Here is an 18,796-nt window from a genome sequence, read left to right on the forward strand (position 1 = left end):
CACGTGCAAGTTAAACTAATCCGGGCTATATATCCGGGATGTGTGTTTGTGAAGTGGACCCAAAAAAATTTGCTCCCTCGCGGCGAAAGGGGTCTGGCTACACGAGACTAGAATTCTATATCTACAACCTAGCATCTTTGTGTGTGTGTGTGTGTGTGTGTGTGTGTGTGTGTGTGTGTGTGTGTGTGTGTGTGTGTGTGTGTGTGTGTGTGTGTGTGTGTGTGTGTGTACTCATGAGAAACACGAAACATAAATTAATTAATTATGTCCTGTATGTTCAAGGAAGACATTCTGAGAGGTTGTTTGCTAATTAACAAACGTATGAATGGTTGCATCTTATCTAATTAAAGTCACAGTTCTATAGTTTATGTGCATGTAGTGCAAGTCCATTGAATCTTTCTTGTCCCATTGTAGACTTTACGTAAGTTTCAATTAAGTTAAATAACAGGATGCTCTAGGAAAGAGAGGCTCTAAATGCACTGTACCGTACAACGTCAACAGGACCTCCAGACCATGTCTGATTACAAAAAATAGAGAAATAATTGTCTAAAGCAATAATTATTGATTTCTTAACACAAAGAAAATTATTGTTGAAGTCTCGAGTTTTTGGTAAGTCAAGGGGTAGGCATCTATTTGTTGAACATTTAGAAATCTAAAGATATTTTTTAGTATCTTGGTCGATAAAAAGGAGTGACTTTCCACAAAGTCAATTTGAAGAACTTGATGCTCAGTGCCTGCAAACTAATTTACTAATTTTAATTATTTATTAATCTATTTCCGAGAACTTTCTACGAATCATCTAAAGTACCTGGCCTGCACCATATGTAGTTATTTATGAAATATTTTGATTTATAAAGTCAAACTATCGCTGCTTTGCTAAGTCTTTCAGAAGCTATGAGAATTTGAAAGAGGCTTTCAGTCTGAAGCCTTGTCAAATGAAGCGCATGTAGTTTTAGCTCGTACTGCAGCAAAGTTTTAACTTCCTGTGAAGTTATCGAAACATCGGATGACGGATTTGAAAAAGAGAGATGTATATATTCTATAGGACTTCCGGATGTCGGATAGGTTCAATTGAAGTTTCAGTTGATTGTCGTTGTTCTCTATAGTAATAGCATATCAAAATTTGAATTAAATCATTGAAACACAATGCTGTCCAAAGCAATTACTTTTTCTAATTAATTATTATATTATATAGAGAATTTGCTACGAGCCTTTACATTTTGATTCTGCGGAGGAGTGGCATAGAATGTGTAAAAAACATCCGGGCAATTGAACCTTCGACAAAGGGTGTGTAGGCGATTCTCTAGAGACAGAAGGAGTGACTTTCTGACGACACCGATTTCCAAACGAAGGAAGGTATTGAATGGACAACAAATTTGTTAACGTTAGTAGAGGAAAGGCGAGCTGCAACAGATGTTACTGGCCGCCGCGATCACCTAATTAGCTAACCAGGAAATGTGCCGCAGAGTTCATCCTAAGATGGCCCTATAACCCTAGAGTTTACGTCCTAACTCCATCTATTTTAGAAGTTATGATGCGTGTGACGGCACATTTCCTGTAGTAGAAGCTGTTGCTTACAGACCTGTGACTGTCAACTTTCCCTGCAACTATCATGAGTCTCACCCAATTTTGCTAGGCTCACTCACCACTGGAGTATAGAGTCGGGGAAAGGGGGAAGCTAGAATCTCCCCAGTCTTCGCAGGCGAGTCAAGCAGAAGCGTCATGTTCACGTCAGGTTACCAAATAGTCAAGCTTTACTAGAATCTGTTTGATGGAACACGTCAGTGTTTCGGTATGATGAAGACTGAAGCCAGTGTGGAAAAAGTTGTGACAGGTGAAGTGTGCATGCCCATCACACTTTTCCGGCTGCAGTGGCGGACGTCCATGCTGCAAGAGAGCAAAAAGGAAAGGGGGCGTGGCTTTGGAATGGCCAGCTCCTCCGAACTTGAGGACCACGCTACGTCAGTGCTCTTACCGAAGGTCTCTTGATGTCACGCAAAATGTATTGTAATACGTCGTGATATTGGCATGCTTAAAAAGACCAATACTCTGTAAGGCGATTTATATGTTCCAGTATAATCGATAATCTCAGGAAAGTTGGGTCTGGTGACGTGGGACTATGGCTCTGGTCTTGTGTATTTATAATTGATCTTGAAGAAAGTATGGACCACACTTTTAGTCTTATTCAATTCTGAATGGAAGCGTCGAGAGCTATACTGTTGCATGTAGAAGCAATTTAGAACACAATCCAGTGCCTCAGGCTTTCAGGCGTTCATACAAAGTCTGGCAGCAGGGGATTCTAATTATTCTTATATCTCGCCCCTAATATACCTGATTTAAACCGAATTTGTGGGTTTTGTATTTACTCTTATTGCCAAGGTGCTCTACAAATCTATCTACCTGGTACAGAATCGACTGTCAGAGAAGAGCAATTCAAGAGTGTAAGTGACTAATTAATTGTCTCTTTCTTGCATAAACTAATGACCTGCGTAATGTGCCATACTATAGGCACCTGATAATTAATTATATGCGTGACAAATATTTTGAACCGCTTTAAATCTTAATTAACTTTCATAACTGGTGTAATTGCTTCAGATATTTAGTTGATTCTCGTAAGACGTATGATATAAATTTAATTATTATTTGATTTTGAAACAGAGTTTGTAATGGTGGATCAAGAGGTGACGGACGACATGTTGCTGAAGATAGCACTTAACACCACAATATGTGCAAGTTGGAGTCATCTTGCATTATGTCTTGATTATGAGATGTTTGGTGGTGGAGGTGTTAAATTAATTAAGCAGGAACACGTTGATGACCCATTTACGCAAGTAACAAGCATGTTGGAAAAATGGCACAACCATCATGCTAAAAAAGCCACGGTCCAGAAGCTCATTACAGCGATGTGTAACTGCCAGTGGGAACGTCAGGCTGAAGAAATATTTGGAGAGAGATTGGTAAAGCTTGCCACACAAGCTAATGCTGACTCTCCAGACGGTCAGAATGCAAGTGAAAATCGTTGATAGATTTCTGCGTATGTCTAAAAAATTCACATTTGATATAGGTTTACCTGACCCTCTTAGAAGAAAGATTACGCCGCTGCAGCTGATGGAGGTATATCACTTAATTGTCTTGCTACAGAACTTTGTCATGCACTATAGGCGAGTACTACCAACCAGGTTTAATGTAGCTACAGAAATGTTAGTCACGTGAGTCCACCTAATGAATGTGATCCAACAGGAACGTACTACAAAAGCTTACTAGAATACCAAGTTTGAACTTTAGACAAAAGACACACATTTCACTGTTTTGTTGGTACAGTATTTTACGTTGTCTGAAATCTGTTGCTTTCTTGACAGGTTTCAAAAGAACTTCTAGACCTATGGCTAGAGATTGGCGTTGCCTTAAAGATACCAAAGGGGAACTTGAAAAACATCGAGCATAAGCACAGGGATGATTTGTCAAAGCGCCTCTTCGAGGTCCTAGAACTATGGTGTGATCGTGAAGTTATTCCCACTGTTGGAGCTCTGGTGGAAGCCTGTAAATGTAAAGGAGTGAATGCAGAAGTAAGATGTCGGAAAGCTCTCGGTCTTATTCCCAAGTAAAAACTGGATTTATCAGCTCGCATATGTGTGATGACTTGTGTACAACTTGAACGTCTTTTATATACCGCAACATGTTAAATAGCATTAAAGAAATGCATTCCGAGCAGCATATATATAGCTAGTTTTAGTGTTGGCTTTTTTGCTTTTTTGTGGTAGGTATAAGTTATTGGAAGGCAAAATCGTACGTCTACTCTGCTTTCAACCGTGTTGTCGTTGTCCTAGCCACATGCAGGCGTAGGAACCTGGTTTTGTTTTTGTAAAATATATAAAAAGTATATAATTTTTTGTATATTTTGAAATGATACATTTAGTTGTCAGTGTTCGGCGTATTTTGGTTACTTGAAGACTTGAATCGGGTACACATAAAACTCGCGCTAAAGCTGGACAATTTCCCCGAGGGCTCTTAACGTGCTTTAGGCAAGACATGGCGGACCAAGCAGAGTGGATTCGTCGTTGGCAACCTACTCTTTCGTCGCAGCCTTGGAAAATTCTTAGAATTGATGATACTCTCTATCTTTTTAAAACTCATTTCGGCGAGTCGTCATACGCTATATGTTTGTGTGACTTCCAGACCATTTACCATGAAAAAGTGGAGAACCAAAATGTCACAAGAAGATGTAAGGTATATCAATATGCAGAAGAGAAGCTTAAACTTTGCCTTGTCTGTATCTCATTCTTCCTTTTATTGAGTATGTGTCAGACTCCACATGTGTTTACTGGCTTGTTGATTTATTGTTGCTCCTTGCTGTCATTCTTTGCTTACAGTCTTTGAACCCGAAATTTGAAGCTCCTCTTTCTCGTCTGTTAAGTCACTTGTCACAGAACATTCAGTCAGAGGAAAAGCAATGTCAGTGGAGTTTACAGAAGCAGACAGACGAAGATGGTGAAGTTGTTTTGGCTACCATCAAAACACAACTCTCCGGTCTACCGTTTGTGTGGGAGTTTCACTTGAGGAAGGCAGCAGAGAAAGAGGTAATGGTGACTTTAGGGTTTTGACGATTTTGTTAATAAGGTTGGAAAGTAATACCTGCCTGTGTCTGTCTTCAGGTGTAACTGAGTAGTTTAATTTGTGGATTAGTCTTAATTTAAAGATGGCAGATTAGCTATGATTGTGATGTTGTTTGGCGACGGAGAGCAATACACTTTTTTAGTAAATTGGCTACATTGTTGTATTTAAGTTGATGAAGTCGTTGCAGTGTGCTTACTTTTGTCAATTTCAATGGTTTGTCTGACCGTCTGTCTGTTTTTCTGTGTGTCTTGATTATATTCATTTAAGCTCGATCGCAAACACTGAATATACATTAATCCTTGTCTTTGTCTCAAACTTGACAATGACTAAAACCGCCTATGCCATTTAGATGGCTGTTTGTCTGTCTGTCTGTCTGTCTGTCAATACATATATTTTCATACATCAGCACTATTACAGTCTAATTTTCCAAACACCAGTTCAAAAGCCCACAATGGGCCACACAACAAAACCCAACTACTTGTCTGTCTGTCTGTCCGTGTGTTTGTATATTGCTGAAGGGAATGCAGCACCATGTGTTATGCAAGCATCCTCTGTCAAACATGCTGCAAGGATAAGGTCATGTTAGGGACGTGGAGCAGGATCATGGCTTCAAGCTATTCCTTCAGCACCAAAATTTGCTCGAAAGTCCTCAGAATTTCATGTGGCAGCATTTTTGAGACTTTTTATTCCTATACCGTATTCCCAGATTGTTACCAAGTGTGATTGTGGTACGAGCCTTGATGAACATGGTTATCAAGTATTGACCTGCAAGTTTGGCGGTGGCTCAGTATGGTAACGCAATGCAATCGTGTCAACTTGGGCTAAATGTTTAGTCGAGTTAAATATTCCTCATCAAGTTGAGCCAAGATAGGTATACTGACTCTGAGAAAAGACCGGATATAACAACATATGATCCCACTGGACACTTGACAAAAGGCCTGGACATTTCACTTGCTCATTCACATTCTTGTGACACCGTACAATCAGCTGCCAAAATATCAGGTTTAATCAGCTGAGTTGAGAGAAAAATGCAAAATGACAAAATATGGTCAACAGCAGTCTATAGCAGGATCTGATACAACATGTATTCCACTGGCTTTTGAACACTTAGGCTTTTGGGGCCCTATGGCTGAAGACTATCTCGATAAGATCTCCAAAATTTCAAAAGATGCAAATGGAAAAAGCAGCGAAACAGACTTTAGAGATAGATGGAGAAAGCAACTGTCTGTAGTTGTACAGTCTTGCAACTCTTGTGTGATTTTTAAAAGTTGTCAGATTTATCTATGTGCAATTTTGATGATTTTCTGTGTGATAAAGATGTTCAACATTTTGTTCATTGACTGTTATTGTTATGCATACATAAAGTTAGCGATTGTTATTGGTAGAGTAAGAGTTCAAATATAGCAATGTCTGTCTGTTTGTCTGTTTGTCTACTTTCTGCTTATTTGTGTGCCTGTCAGAATCTGCCTGCTTGTCACGGTCTGTTTTCTTGCTTCCTTGCTTGTCTTTCTTATTGTTTGTCTTTTCTCTGTTAGGGGGCAACTCCAATTACCAGACATTTCTTCAATTCAAACAATCATCAGATTGGTGGTTCGAACAAATGTCTGACACATGTTTAATAACACCAATGTTTCCAAAACTGGCTCTTTCAGCCTCACTTTCCTGAATAGTGTAGCTTGCATCATGACAGGCTGTATTAACTTTATACCAACAAGCGAAGGATAATATGTTAGCCATCTACTAGTGTATGTTGCTCTCAGACTGGAAAACAGTCAGCACGAACAATGGATATTATTGACACACAGCTCATTGGGTTGTGCCATTAAGATGACACTATCAGTGGGCTAGGCTAAAGTGTAGGTGCAAACTTTAATATCTGGTATCAGACATTTTCAATCTAAACAGGTTTCTACTCCACCCATACACTTTCAAATGTTATCCTGATTGGAGAAATGTCCGGTAATTGGAGATCCCCTTATAGCAAAACCTTTTATCCTGTCAATGATATTCAATAATGATGTTTATGTATGTTGTATTTAGTTGCAATATCAACTGCTGTTTCCACTACTTGCAATGGTTGGTGAGCTCGGCCGCAGACAGTCAGAACTTAAAAGACTGTTAGAGGCCAAAGATTGTGAAATACAAGACTACAAGACATCTGGAGCACGTGTTTCAAGACGTATGTTGTCATTAGTCGTAATACTTGAAATTATTGTTAATTAATTAATTAGTTATGCCATTATTATTTCCAGGGACTCTGGAAACATTACAATTTGATGCTAAAGCTTTTACTAATGAAATGAATTTATCACAGGTAGAGCCCCATTATTTAGATATCAATTCTCGTTGAGTTGTTATAACTGTTGATAGAAATTTGAACAAGTAGTACGCAACTGTCAGTCACGAGCATTCGAATTGCCCGAGTGTCGGGAACTTTACAAGCAAGTTATGGCAAAGGATGCTTTTCTTAATCGAAGGATAGACACAGGTCTCATGTTGTGATTTGTACATGCTTCCTGACCTTCTCCATTTGCCTGCATGTCACTTGTTCGCAATGTATGAAGTAAAGTGTGTACATATTTTATTGTATTGGCGTGGTCAGGTACGCAAGAGTCAGCTAGAGAGCTTGTGCAGGTCTCGTGGAGGTAGAATATACATGATAATCCAACCTATTGTCATAGCTACAGAATGTACCCTGGGCATATTTTAGAGTCAACATTACACTACACTGCTATTGGCTGTCATTAGGGGTGAGCCCCAGTCTACTATCACTCATTAGTATTACACAAACTTTCACGAGCATTAAGCGACACAACTAAACAACCTTAGCTGTGGCAGTATAAAACCAATTAATTGACAACACAAGTATTAGTTATTACAGGTGGAGCTGGTGTTTATGGCATTTATTGACCCGAGGCCTCAAGGGATTATCAACGAGATAATTGACCAAGCCGGAGGCGAGGTTCAAGTATTGAGGTGATAAACCCTGAGGCCGAGGTGTCGATAATGCCATAAACACCACATACCCATGCAATATCCAATTTATTGTATTGGCGTGGATTTGGTACAGTAAGCAAGTTTATGGCCACAACAATCTGCAGAGTGCCTTGAAACAGATGTGTTCAGAAGCAGGCATTGCTGGTCGATCCAATCATGCTCTCAGAGGCACAGCGGCCAACTGAATGTTCCAGTCAGGTGTACCGGAACACCTAATTCAGGAACGTACAGGCCATCGGAGCCTGCAAGCCCTCAGAACATACCAGAAGACTTCAGATAAACAGAAATTTGCCGTCAGCAAGATCTTGGCTACTGGGGAAAGCTTCCAGAAATGCCTGAAGCCAACACCCACTAGTGACAACAAGGAGAACAACCCCAGCAATGCTGCTGAATGGGACAGGTTGTGTGAAGCAGCAACACCTGCACTCCCTTTCCACTTTTCAAATTGCAGCGTTACATTCTACATGGGCAACAAGCAGTAAATAACTTGTTTGTGCTTGTAACCTTGCTGACGTAATTAGTAGATGTTATAGGTGTTATGTGACTACCCTAAGTTAGTTGTGTTATGTTTGGTAGCTAATGGCTTGCGAAAGTTTGTGTAAGGGTAAGGTGCTAATAGACTAAATGGCATTTAGTGTATTGTATTCGAGCCTGAAGTTTACTCTAAAATATACCCAGGGTATATTCTGTTGCTATGACAGTGGGTGGATTATTGGTATATTCTACCTCCACGTGACCTGTACAATCGCTGTAACTGCCTCATATTGCGTACCCAACCACGCCCATACAATAAAGCTACTAATTAGGCCAGGAAAGAGTTGCAATAACACAAAACTGTATTGCTTGTTGCCCATATAAAGGGTCAGGTAGGCGGGCTACAGTTCAAATCTACACAGGTCATGCAACCACTAATCACAAAGTTGTTGTTGAAACAACCACGCCCATACAATAAATTACAAATTAAATGGAAGATGGTGTATGACATTGTTGTCCCCTCAGCCTCAGGGCTTATCACCTTATCACCTTGATAATTGAACCTCACCTCTACTTGGGTCAATTGTCTGGTTGATAATCCTTGTGAGGGCTCGCGTCAATAAATGTCATACCATCACCAACTACCCTTGTAATAACTAATACTTAATGTCTTACTTGCAATGACTCATTATGAGTCAACACATACTACCAGCTTGTACAATTTATTGACTACAGTTGTCACGTGCTCAAAACAATAATTGACATGGTTGTCATGGAGGATGTCGTGGAGTTGTGGATGGCAAGTTATTAGTTTATGTGAATGACTTTTATTTTACAGCTGATTCTGCTGCTGTCGATGAAGATAGTCTCTTTGGTTTGGTTTCGTCTCTGGAGGAGAGTGGCCAGCCAGTCAAAATGCCAGATGGAACAAGGGATCGAACGTCAACTGGCTCGTGGAGCAATCGAATGCCATCTTCTTTAGTTCCCGAGTCAATGTCTGATGGTAGTAAACGTCGGTCTACTTCCAAATCACCTGATATATCCCCAAATATTGCATCACTTGCTCCATCATCTGCTGTAAGTTGCCATTAGGCAGACAGTTGTTATTTTGACACATTTTGTGCAGGAGATTGAAATGCAAACTCGAGCTGCTCTTGCAAAACGACTGGAAAGCGAGGCAGAAAAGGAGAAGAGCAAGAAGAAGAAGAAGAAACTTCTTTGAAATGGTCGTGCACAGGGAGTGTGTCGTGGAAGTTGCTTTTCAGTGACATAGTACACCAATTATGGATATGCCTTTTATTAAATCTATTTGTTCTACACTACGTTTGTATTTTGAATGTGGAATCTGATTTGGCATCCAGTTGTGCAGTATTTTGGGCTACATGTTATGTGTAGAGGTATGAAAGGAACTCGCGGTGTTTCTTCTGGCTGAAATTGACTCGCACCAGCTCAATACTATGTTCAAAACAATTTAATTTAAAGTAATTTAAAAAGATATAGAGTGGTTATATATCTATATAGCAGGTGGGCCCGATTGGCTACTATTAGGATCTCAGTTGGAATAGTTTGTCAATATCCAGCAGCTTTAACCGCAAATGTTGAAGCTTCTGTCTTGGGGTGCATTTCTTTTGCTTCTTCTGCTCTTCTGGAAGAGGCCAGAAGAGTCACGTGACCTCTTCTGGTTGTTTCTTTTGCTTCTCCCCCCTTCTTCTAAAGTGTTAGAAGAGGCACGAGACCTCTTCTGGCTCTTCTGGCTGAAAGGCGGAAGAGGCAGAAGAGAAGAGGTCTCGTGACTTGTGAGACATGCGCATTAAAAACGCGCGTATTGATGGAGCCGTACGAGCGTCCTTCGCTTCCATTGCTTTGGAAACCAAGTGGTCTTCCAGCAATATCAAGTCCCACAACTACAGCTGCTGCTAGTGGGTGTTCTCCAAGGACCCCTTTAAGGAACCAGAAACGGAGACAACGGTTGTAGAAGTCGCCTCTTCGAGTAGAGATCCAGTTTCTTTAGTGAAAACCTTATTTTGCTAATTAATTTTACAACTAGAGTACGTCTGGACGTGTAAACTATTAATGCGCATGCTCAGCTCTTCTAGGACCTCTTCTGGTCATTTCTTTGGCTTGGCTCTTCTGATCAGACTGGGCATGATCGACCTCTTCTGTTCTCTTCTGACACCTCTATTCCAGAAGAGCAGAAGAGGCAAAAGAAATGCACCCTTGATCTAATAGCCCCTGAGGCCTTGTATTGCATCCAAACCATTTGCGCATGCGTAAAGTATGACCGCTGGGAGTTTATCGATGAACTGTACAGTAAGATCACGGTCTGGAAATTTTTGTCGTAGTTATGTAGTTTTATGATGCCTACTGCATCTAGATAAATAGACAGACGAGATTTTAGGTGTGCATCTATAGCCATATAGGCAGACTTCCTGCACATGACGGTCAAACCATTTGCGCATGCGTAAGTTGTGACGCTGGGAGTTTATCGACAGACTGTACAGTAAGATCACCGTCTGGAAATTTGTGGCGTAGTTATGTAGTTTTATGATGCCTACTGCATCTAGACAAATAGACAGACGAGATTTTAGGTGTGCATCTATAGCTATAGAGGCAGACTTCCTGCACATGACGTCACTATTCTATACAGCTATTTTTCTCTGTGTAATTATTACTTACATGTATCTCTGATTTGTACTGATTTTACTTTTATGCTACGCCATTCTGATACAACAAGAAGCGTTGAAAACAGAAAGGGGCGTTGGTTGTGTTTCAATTTCTGTAGTTGGAAATATTTAACTATTTATTCTAGAGTTTAATGGTGGCCTCGATATGCTCACTTTCGTCTGCATGAACTTTCTTTCCTCTCGTCTGCCATTTCCTTATAGAGGGCAATGTCTGCCTACCATTCTAAGTCTCTGGCTCTGACTTAATTAGCTTAAACAAGCTGGTTCAGTCTTTCACATGTTTAGATGTCTGGCCTTTCCATCTCTTGTCACGCATTCTGTTTCCACCTTTCTTACATATTGCTGTTTGTAGATGTCTTGCATAAATCATCTTACATCGATCTTGCTTCTTTTAGTTGTTGTCATCTGTTTATGGCGTCGTTTGATTGTTACGCATTCAGCGCAAAAAGTCCAGAATATTGTACAGAAAGTGATTGTGCTTATGACAACAGCAGTGACGTCGACATTGTGGAAGGCATGGAGCCTTTGCGGAAGCGTAGAAAGACAGGTGATGACCCTCGATGCAATAGAGTAAAGCCAGAGAGACTGTTTGAGCTCGCAGCTGACGTTGTTTCGAGCAAAATTCCGTTCAAAACGGTTGAGCAATATCGTCGTCGATGCGGGCGTAAAGTGCCTGAGAAAGTCATATTTGCAATAATTAGGAAGGCGTTTCCAACTGATGAGGATATGGTGGGATTGTGTGCATCACTGTCACGGCCATATTTCGATAGTGATGAGTTCTACTGTGAATCCAATAATTCCGAAATCATTGTGAAGGATGTGATGCAAACAGGTAAGATCTATGATGAGACCTCCTATCATGCATGGCCATTAAAATTGAAAATGTCTGCTCTGTACTCCACTGCCACTTGTTTTCAAATCTCCCTTGATCCAAGGTCTTTAAAATACCGAGGGCAACATTACGTTTAATGTCAGGCTTCAACCTTCAACAGAGAGACAAACGGCGGTTGCCAAGCCTAGACAAAGTGTAGGAGCATCCGCAGTTTCGTCATGCATTTAAGAAAAGTGTCACCACCGTTTGTGTGCAAGTCACGTGACTTTTGAATTAATGTACGGAAGAGTGCGAGTGTCATGGACGATTGATGGTAATCTGTGACCTCTGCACAAACCTCCTGCGTATTGCATTGTCACACAGTTTGCAGTGGCGTCGCATAATTATAATAGGGATCTGGATGGACCACGGGGGAATGGGTGTAGCCTTCAAGGTAATTGATGAAACCTTACAAATTACAACCTTACCGGATGCCCTGCATTTTGAGGCTTAGCAACGCCTCTAATGTGCTTAGCTGAGTGTAGTGTGGGCGCAGCAAGGTGATTCATTATTGCATGTAATTTCCAAAATTCTTGGACCGTTTCTAATTGCCCGAGGCCCGGATATCCGGGATAAGGGTACAGTAGTCTGGTGGCGATCGGCCGTACATACGTACATACGACCGTATTTATGCTCGATTAGCGCAGATGCAACTGAAGCTATTCCGACCAATTATACAAAAAGTGGTGTCATTACCGACCAAAAGACGAACGTGATGTCATCATAAGGCTTCACCTCTCTGTTTGCTACGAGAATTCGGCCATCAGGTCGTCCATCTTGTACATGGTGTTTAGTCCTTTGCTTTTCATAAGGGTATAGCACTTACAAACAACGCCTAATCTAAATTTGCACGTGCACGTTTTCCCACCAACAACCATGCAGGCGTCTAGAGAGCGAAGGTGCTGGATTCAGGCGCCATGCGGTGCGTGTAGCTGAAACGTACCTGACTTGCAACATTTTGCTTGTTCTAGTGTTTATGCATAGTGGTTCTGCAGCCTGACAGCTTGAATTTCGGTGTGCGTGGCTGCAACTACAATCAATAGTGTCATTTAAACAGAAATTTAGCGCTCCACGGGAATTTGCGAAGGGGAACGTGCATTGTCATGACAGTGCGTCTGTTTGTCGGACAAAGCGATTGACCTGTAAGTACGCAAGTCTGGAGACGAGTTTGCACCCTTTGTTTACACGCCTGCATTGGAAACCTTAGCTGAGACCAGTGAGTTGGGCTAAATACCTAAGTATGCAAAACATTATCACGTGACGAGATACATGCTCCGGCCGAGGGTTTCGCACTGTAGTGCTTCTCTATTCATTGTAGGATTATAGTTTACTATTCATTCTAGAGGAACGATTGCTGTAATAGAAACCTAGACAGAAAGAGACGTTAGCCAAGATGTGCAAGTTAATGGTTAAAACTCTATTAGACAAAGCTGTCACATGCAAAGCGTCAAGAGCTGATGCTTAAATTATTAAGGCACTATTATAGTAGATGGTACGTAAGACTAGCATCTGCAATCTGGTGTGTGCGCGCATGTGTGTGTGTGTGTGTGTGTGAGAGAGAGAGAGAGAGAGAGAGAGAGAGAGAGAGAGAGAGAGGAGGAGGAGGAGACAGGCAGGGAGGGAGGAAGGGAGGCAGGCAGGGAGGAAGGGAGGCAGGCAGGAAGGGATAGAGGCAGGCAGGCAGGCAGGGAGGGATAGAGGCAGGGAGGGAGAGAGGCAGGCAGAGAGGGAGAGAGGCAGGCAGAGAGGAAGGGAGGGAGGCAGGGAGGGAGGTAGGGAGAGAGGTAGGGAGAGAGGTAGAGAGGGAGGTAGGAAAGGAGGCAGGCAGGGAGGGAGAGAGGCAGGCAGAGAGGAAGGCAGGGAGGGAGGCAGGCAGGGAGGGAGAGAGCAGGCAGGCGGGGAGGGAGAGAGGCAAACAGGCAGGGAGGGAGAGAGGCAGGCAGGCAGGGAGGGAGAGAGGCAGGCAGGCAGGGAGGGAGAGAGGCAGGCAGAGAGGAAGGCAGGAAGGCAGGAAGAGAGGGAGGGAGGGAGGGAGGGCGCTGCTATCTCAATAACCTCTGCAACTAGCTATTAATCGAGTTGCTCTACGCTCTTTACAACTGTGCATTTCATGCAGGATTGTCATTGACTGGGACCCTCGTCCACAAGTGCCAGCGCATAGGAACCTCTAGGTATCACCGTGCTATAGTCTCAATCTTGTTTGACCGTCGATGTATCACTTGTGCTACCTGCTCCGTACATCGTCATCGACTCAGTTGGTGCAAACATGTCTTGCGCCTTATTCACCATCGTATTTTTTATCCTGAAGCTGTTGCTTACCGTCTACCAATCTCGTTTACGTTAGAGCGTCTCAGTCAATCACAAATGCAAAAGTTCATTGGCTCACTCATCTCAACTGGTTCAGCCAGTCTATTGTCTTCAGTTAGCAGAGCAATATGTGGTATGAATCATGAAAGAAGTTCTGTAGTGACTTGCAACCATCCTGTCCGTGCGGCAATGTCGACTCCTGATTTGACAACTAGAGGTAGCAGAGACGATGCAGGCTTGTGGCAATTCGATGAGAACAGAATTCGTCGTGTAATGAAAAAGTATTGCATGAAAACTGATACTATGAATGGAGGGAGGTCGTATAGAAATGACCCAGATGAGCCAATCGAACTTGATGAGTGGTACTCTCTTCTTGAAGACAATCGCAAACGATCACTTGCTCAAGTAGAGACAACCGCTGGTATGACTTAATAATCTGTGATATTCTTGACTGTACGTTTAGTTCGCTTGCAGTTTCTAATACATATTTGTGTCTAGACTGTCACCTGAAGTGGATAGCAGAGGACGAGCTAAATTCTCTATTTAGTATTGTGGCGCACCTGCTCAAAGCAGCAGACACTAGTGTGTTGAGGGTTTTACATGTATTGACTGACGAGTGGCTCAAACTGCTGGAGAAAGCAATAGGAATGATTCGACGGCAGCTTCCATCCGACCAGCAACAAAGAGGTGACCACCCTGATGAGACGGAACCTATTTATTCAAAGAACAAGGAGCTTCTTGTTTGTAGTGGAAGGTGCGTAACAGATGCGTCTAGTCTGCACTACCTGTGCGTGAAACCATAAGCAATGACTAACCACACTAACCTCGTTCCTTTTTTCGCGCACGCGCGTACAAAGGCACCGTGCCCCTTTACGCCCGCACCGTGCCCCTTTACGCCTGCACCCCTTGTACGTCATACCATCACAGATATATCTTATGATCTACACGCTGTTGTATCTGTAATACCCTACTCCTTTTGTAGGGCTTGGTACGTACCAGACCGACTGACTTTCTGCTGGCGCCATGCTGTGCTCAATTGTCATTACTCGGATGGAGTTGTGGAGTCAATAAGAAATCAGAATATTGAATGGACCATAAGATTGCGCAGAATTATGAACGACGCCAGGCGTTTGCATGACTCGATTGATGATATAGAAGACGGCTGGCTGGAATTCTTTACTGTATTTAGTTTGCAGCATTGGAATGGATTTTGCCACGTTCAGGCCATGGCTTCTCCTCAGGCTCGAACAGTTTTTAGGAAACTTGTTTGTTCATCTGCAGATGACATCATGGCATGTACTGATGACTATGAGTGTGATGTTGAAGGATCAGAGTATCTAAGAACAGTGTGCTGCTTTATTCAGTCGTTAAGGTTTTATGGCTATGACAAAAGTGCTGCTACATTGGCTGTACAAGCAATCATCTGCTATTTACCCGTGTTGTCCCTATCAGCTGATGTTAGTAGTGTGACCAATGGTTTACTGAATGCGATCAGAAAGTGTCACAACGAGACTGGTGTTCACTTGTGGGGCGAAGATGACTCTGGTGATGATGATGATGATGATCATTCAAGGGACCCGATACTTTTGTGTACTCTTCTTCAAGCTGTCGTACATGACGACAACTCATGGGAGATATGCTGTAACACACCACTGACATGCTCGAGTGATTCTGAATCTGACGAAAATTGCGATTTTCCGTATTCAGACACGGTCTCGTTGCCGCTGCCTGTCTACGTTCTGCTAGAGTGTATCAAAAGCATTCCAGACGGGTTTCAGGTTGACAGCATTGGGCAGGTAAGATGGCTAGTTTGCAGTTATCCTACATTTAATGCATCTGCTTTGTTCAGCTCGACTTCGTCGTTGAACTCAACAAGTTGCTTGTTAGCGCAACAAACCGTATTAAATCCCTCAGTCTTGACAAAGTCTTGAAATTCTTGTCAGCAGTGGAAAGGGCTATTTTACCTGCGCTTGCGGATGGCGACAATCCAGTAAAATTGGCTTTTCTCTTTCGCGTGCGCTTATCAGACTATGAAATTTCAGCACAGACCTGTCCTGATTTTGTGTCAGTTTGTGATTATGTGGACACACTTAACCGCAGCTTGACTGATAAAATTGAAGGTGAAGGCTCGAATGAAGATTTCTTCCTTGCCCTGAGCGACTATTCTTCGTTTCTGCTTCAAACTATCCGCGTATGCAGAAGCTTGAAGGAAACGTTTCGATCGAGAGTGATAACACGTTCTATACCAGATATCGATATTTCTTCTCTTAATCTATTCGTCGCACGGGGAAGGTTTTCTCTATTTCTACACCAACTTCTATGGATCGCCACTGTCATCTGTCCGACTGTTGGTCTTGCACAGACGTGCGCGTCTCATTCATTGGATAATCAGTTAGAAGTGCTCAAATTGCCATCTTACTCACGCGACTGTGAGCGAGCAAACGAGACAAGCTATTCTCGTGTTGAACGTGAAAAAATTGAAGGTGATGTAGCCTGCCGAATTATTGCATATGCGCTCACCCTTTCTGTCGACGGGGGAGAAGTTTCCAGATTCACACCGCTTAGATCCCTTGCGCTAAGGTGTGCCATGCATAGACAGAATTCATATTCTGGCTTGTTTCTCTGTTCTCTAACGTATATGCGTGGCATCTGTATTGCTATATAGGGGCTTGTCGGAAGTCGCAGCAGTCATTGGTGCTACAACCGTTCTAGAAATCGTAGAAGTCGTAGGCGAAGAAAGTTGGCTATATGTGATGTCGTGGCATGAGTTGATCAACCACGTTCTGTTTGAACCGAAATTTATCGAGTCGTTCAAGTCTCGAGTAAGTCATGCACCATTCCCTGAAGTCATTGTTTCTATTACTGTATTGTGGTAGGCTTGCGAAGATCTGTCTCCTACCGTAGAGAAAGTAATTCGAGAGGTAATTCTCGATCGATTGTACGCGTTGCCACGTGATGACGTGTTGGTCCAGGACGTCTACTATCAGTCTGTCAGGTTAGTCGACTCCATTCGTTCTTCACAACCTTCTACTAACATCAATGGCCTCTTACTGTTATGACAGGAAATTGGGTCTGACTTCACTACTAACGGGAGATATTCTTGGTGACATCCGGGATACTTCCATGTTATGTTACCAGCTCTTGTTTCAACTGTCTATAGATCTTCGCGCAAGACCGTCTACGGCGTTGAAAATGGGAGTGGAGGCGTATAAAACAATGCGCTATTATTTAATTTTGAAGAACGAGTGTGCTGTTGTACCGCGTTCCCCGAGTTCGTTTGCCCTTCTTCTTTGTGCTGCTCATTGTCTGGGAGCGTCGGCTATGCAATTAGATCTCGATGCGACTCCTTCTGGTGCTATGAACTTTATTTTTCACAATACAGACCGCGTCCTTACAATTGTTACTGAACAGTGGCAAGATGCCTTAATTACCTTTCACGTTGTCGCCGAGGTATAAAATTTTGGTTTGTGCCATGTCACTAACCATTTTTAGGTGCATTCCATTGTTGCAGATGGCCAGAATTTACCAAGAAAAGAACTGTCAGTGCTTGGAAGCGTCGACAATACAACAGCCAGAAACAGCTCTCTCTTTGTTCATTCAAGTTAACAGGATGGTTCCACGTGTCTTAAATAGGTAAGCAACTACTGTTCTAAACCTGCATATCACATAACACGGCTGAAATAATTTCAATGATTCAATGGTTAAAACAAATCAAGTACGTTATTGAAAATTCCTGATCCGTCCAGCTTGTTCAGGGGCGTAGAAAGCAGTCCAACCTTTGGGCGTTGAATGTCTAGCATCATTTCAAACCGTCTTTCAAACGGTTGAATTCTTTGAGCCTGCTGTCAGTGCATGACGTCATGGGCTGGCAAATATTGGCGGCTAGAGCTCCATCAGGCCTTAGGTTCCTACCGAAGTTGTTGATTATGTGTCATTTCAGGTGCAAAGAGGCAATTCTTGCCACGTTGGCTAAAGACAAGCACATTGGTTGGTGGTACGGGCACTTGTCTACATTTTCTGATTGGCGAATAGATAGCCGTCTTCTTACCGGTGACGACTTTCTATGTCTCCGACTCATTCTGCAAGCTCTTCCTGATCCTAACGTCGACCTGCAGTCCCTGATCTCTCATTCTGCGCTTTGTTTGTGGAGAAACGCTGCCACCTCTTACTTCAGCGCTTGCCGGCCAGGAAGTTCTCGTTTTCAAACAAAGAACTGCTACGAATCTTATTACGAGCAACTGATATGTGAAAAATCTGTAAGAAAACGCTTGTTTGCGAAACAGCAGTCTGAAGACTGAATGTGATGTAACTGGGTTTGGCTATGTGTATGCAGTATATATAGAATATGATTAATAAATGACGTTTGACCGCAATTTATTTGTGTCTGTGCGTGAATGTGGTGGAAAGGATGGTTTGCTGTGCTTTGTATCGACGTCATCTCTCTACCGCTTCTTTTGTCCACTTTCTCAAAAGTTTAGAAGCCTATATATATATATATATATACCTCGAGAAGAACGTAATCAGATAAAGGCCCAACTGACTAAATGTTTGATCCGAATACCCCTCACATGTCCATCCATCGTTCGTCACTATCTTCTGGTGTCGTTGGTCGTTAGGAGCAAAGGTGCAGAGTATAGGGAATATAAGGTTGTGTCCGTCGTAATACATTTTTGTAAGAAAAACCATTCGTTCAGTCAGTTCTTTCGTCTGTCTGTTTGTCCGTCAGTCAGTTTGTCTGTCTGTATTAATGTACGTACAGTATGTATCTCGTCTGTCTTTCCGCAAAACAATTGTACAGCATTCACGATATACACGTACTACAGCATACTGACATCAACAAAGAGCTTCA

At 42.4% G+C, this 18,796-nt stretch overlaps 3 protein-coding genes across 4 annotated transcripts; all 3 read left to right on the plus strand.

Moving 5' to 3' along the window:
• Positions 1 to 1,261: 1,261 nt before the first annotated feature.
• Positions 1,262 to 3,909, plus strand: LOC134194763 (uncharacterized). 2 transcript variants are annotated; one of them, XM_062663717.1, is made up of 5 exons: positions 1,262 to 1,356; positions 2,380 to 2,441; positions 2,659 to 2,997; positions 3,065 to 3,114; positions 3,360 to 3,909. In XM_062663717.1, exons 3-5 carry the CDS (start codon positions 2,667 to 2,669, stop codon positions 3,603 to 3,605), a joined length of 627 nt encoding a protein of 208 aa, XP_062519701.1. In that variant the 5' UTR covers positions 1,262 to 1,356; positions 2,380 to 2,441; positions 2,659 to 2,666; the 3' UTR covers positions 3,606 to 3,909. The 2 variants fall into 2 exon arrangements, with proteins under 2 accessions (XP_062519701.1, XP_062519702.1); XM_062663718.1 differs by lacking the exon at positions 1,262 to 1,356 and having other exon boundaries at positions 1,365 to 2,441.
• A 120-nt stretch (positions 3,910 to 4,029) lies between these two features.
• LOC134194835 (non-homologous end-joining factor 1-like) lies at positions 4,030 to 9,557 on the plus strand. Its single transcript, XM_062663810.1, has 7 exons — positions 4,030 to 4,227; positions 4,371 to 4,577; positions 6,655 to 6,793; positions 6,867 to 6,928; positions 6,985 to 7,102; positions 8,924 to 9,162; positions 9,212 to 9,557. The coding sequence occupies exons 1-7, from the start codon at positions 4,030 to 4,032 to the stop codon at positions 9,305 to 9,307; spliced, it is 1,059 nt and encodes a 352-aa protein (XP_062519794.1). The 3' UTR covers positions 9,308 to 9,557.
• Positions 9,558 to 10,565: 1,008 nt separating this feature from the next.
• Positions 10,566 to 18,314, plus strand: LOC134195113 (uncharacterized). Its single transcript, XM_062664124.1, has 11 exons — positions 10,566 to 10,585; positions 11,165 to 11,601; positions 13,757 to 14,368; positions 14,446 to 14,701; positions 14,930 to 15,743; positions 15,797 to 16,527; positions 16,613 to 16,769; positions 16,824 to 16,942; positions 17,010 to 17,397; positions 17,459 to 17,580; positions 17,888 to 18,314. The coding sequence occupies exons 2-11, from the start codon at positions 11,181 to 11,183 to the stop codon at positions 18,243 to 18,245; spliced, it is 3,978 nt and encodes a 1,325-aa protein (XP_062520108.1). The 5' UTR covers positions 10,566 to 10,585; positions 11,165 to 11,180; the 3' UTR covers positions 18,246 to 18,314.
• Positions 18,315 to 18,796: the final 482 nt, after the last annotated feature.

This window comes from Corticium candelabrum, chromosome 19, assembly GCF_963422355.1.
Source record: "Corticium candelabrum chromosome 19, ooCorCand1.1, whole genome shotgun sequence".
In the NCBI taxonomy this organism is placed as follows: Eukaryota; Metazoa; Porifera; class Homoscleromorpha; order Homosclerophorida; family Plakinidae; genus Corticium; species Corticium candelabrum.

Excerpts from the sequence above, each read along its gene's own strand:
- LOC134194763 (XM_062663717.1), top strand. The coding sequence starts at position 2,667 with ATGGTGGATCAAGAGGTGACGGACGACATGTTGCTGAAGATAGCACTT. Across the intron at positions 2,998-3,064 it reads TAATGCTGACTCTCCAGACG|GTTTACCTGACCCTCTTAGA; the intron begins GTCAGAATGCAA and ends CATTTGATATAG. Across the intron at positions 3,115-3,359 it reads CGCCGCTGCAGCTGATGGAG|GTTTCAAAAGAACTTCTAGA; the intron begins GTATATCACTTA and ends CTTTCTTGACAG.
- LOC134194835 (XM_062663810.1), top strand. The coding sequence starts at position 4,030 with ATGGCGGACCAAGCAGAGTGGATTCGTCGTTGGCAACCTACTCTTTCG. Across the intron at positions 4,228-4,370 it reads ATGTCACAAGAAGATGTAAG|TCTTTGAACCCGAAATTTGA; the intron begins GTATATCAATAT and ends CTTTGCTTACAG. Across the intron at positions 4,578-6,654 it reads GGAAGGCAGCAGAGAAAGAG|TTGCAATATCAACTGCTGTT; the intron begins GTAATGGTGACT and ends TGTTGTATTTAG.
- LOC134195113 (XM_062664124.1), top strand. The coding sequence starts at position 11,181 with ATGGCGTCGTTTGATTGTTACGCATTCAGCGCAAAAAGTCCAGAATAT. Across the intron at positions 16,770-16,823 it reads TCGAGTCGTTCAAGTCTCGA|GCTTGCGAAGATCTGTCTCC; the intron begins GTAAGTCATGCA and ends GTATTGTGGTAG. Across the intron at positions 16,943-17,009 it reads GTCTACTATCAGTCTGTCAG|GAAATTGGGTCTGACTTCAC; the intron begins GTTAGTCGACTC and ends CTGTTATGACAG.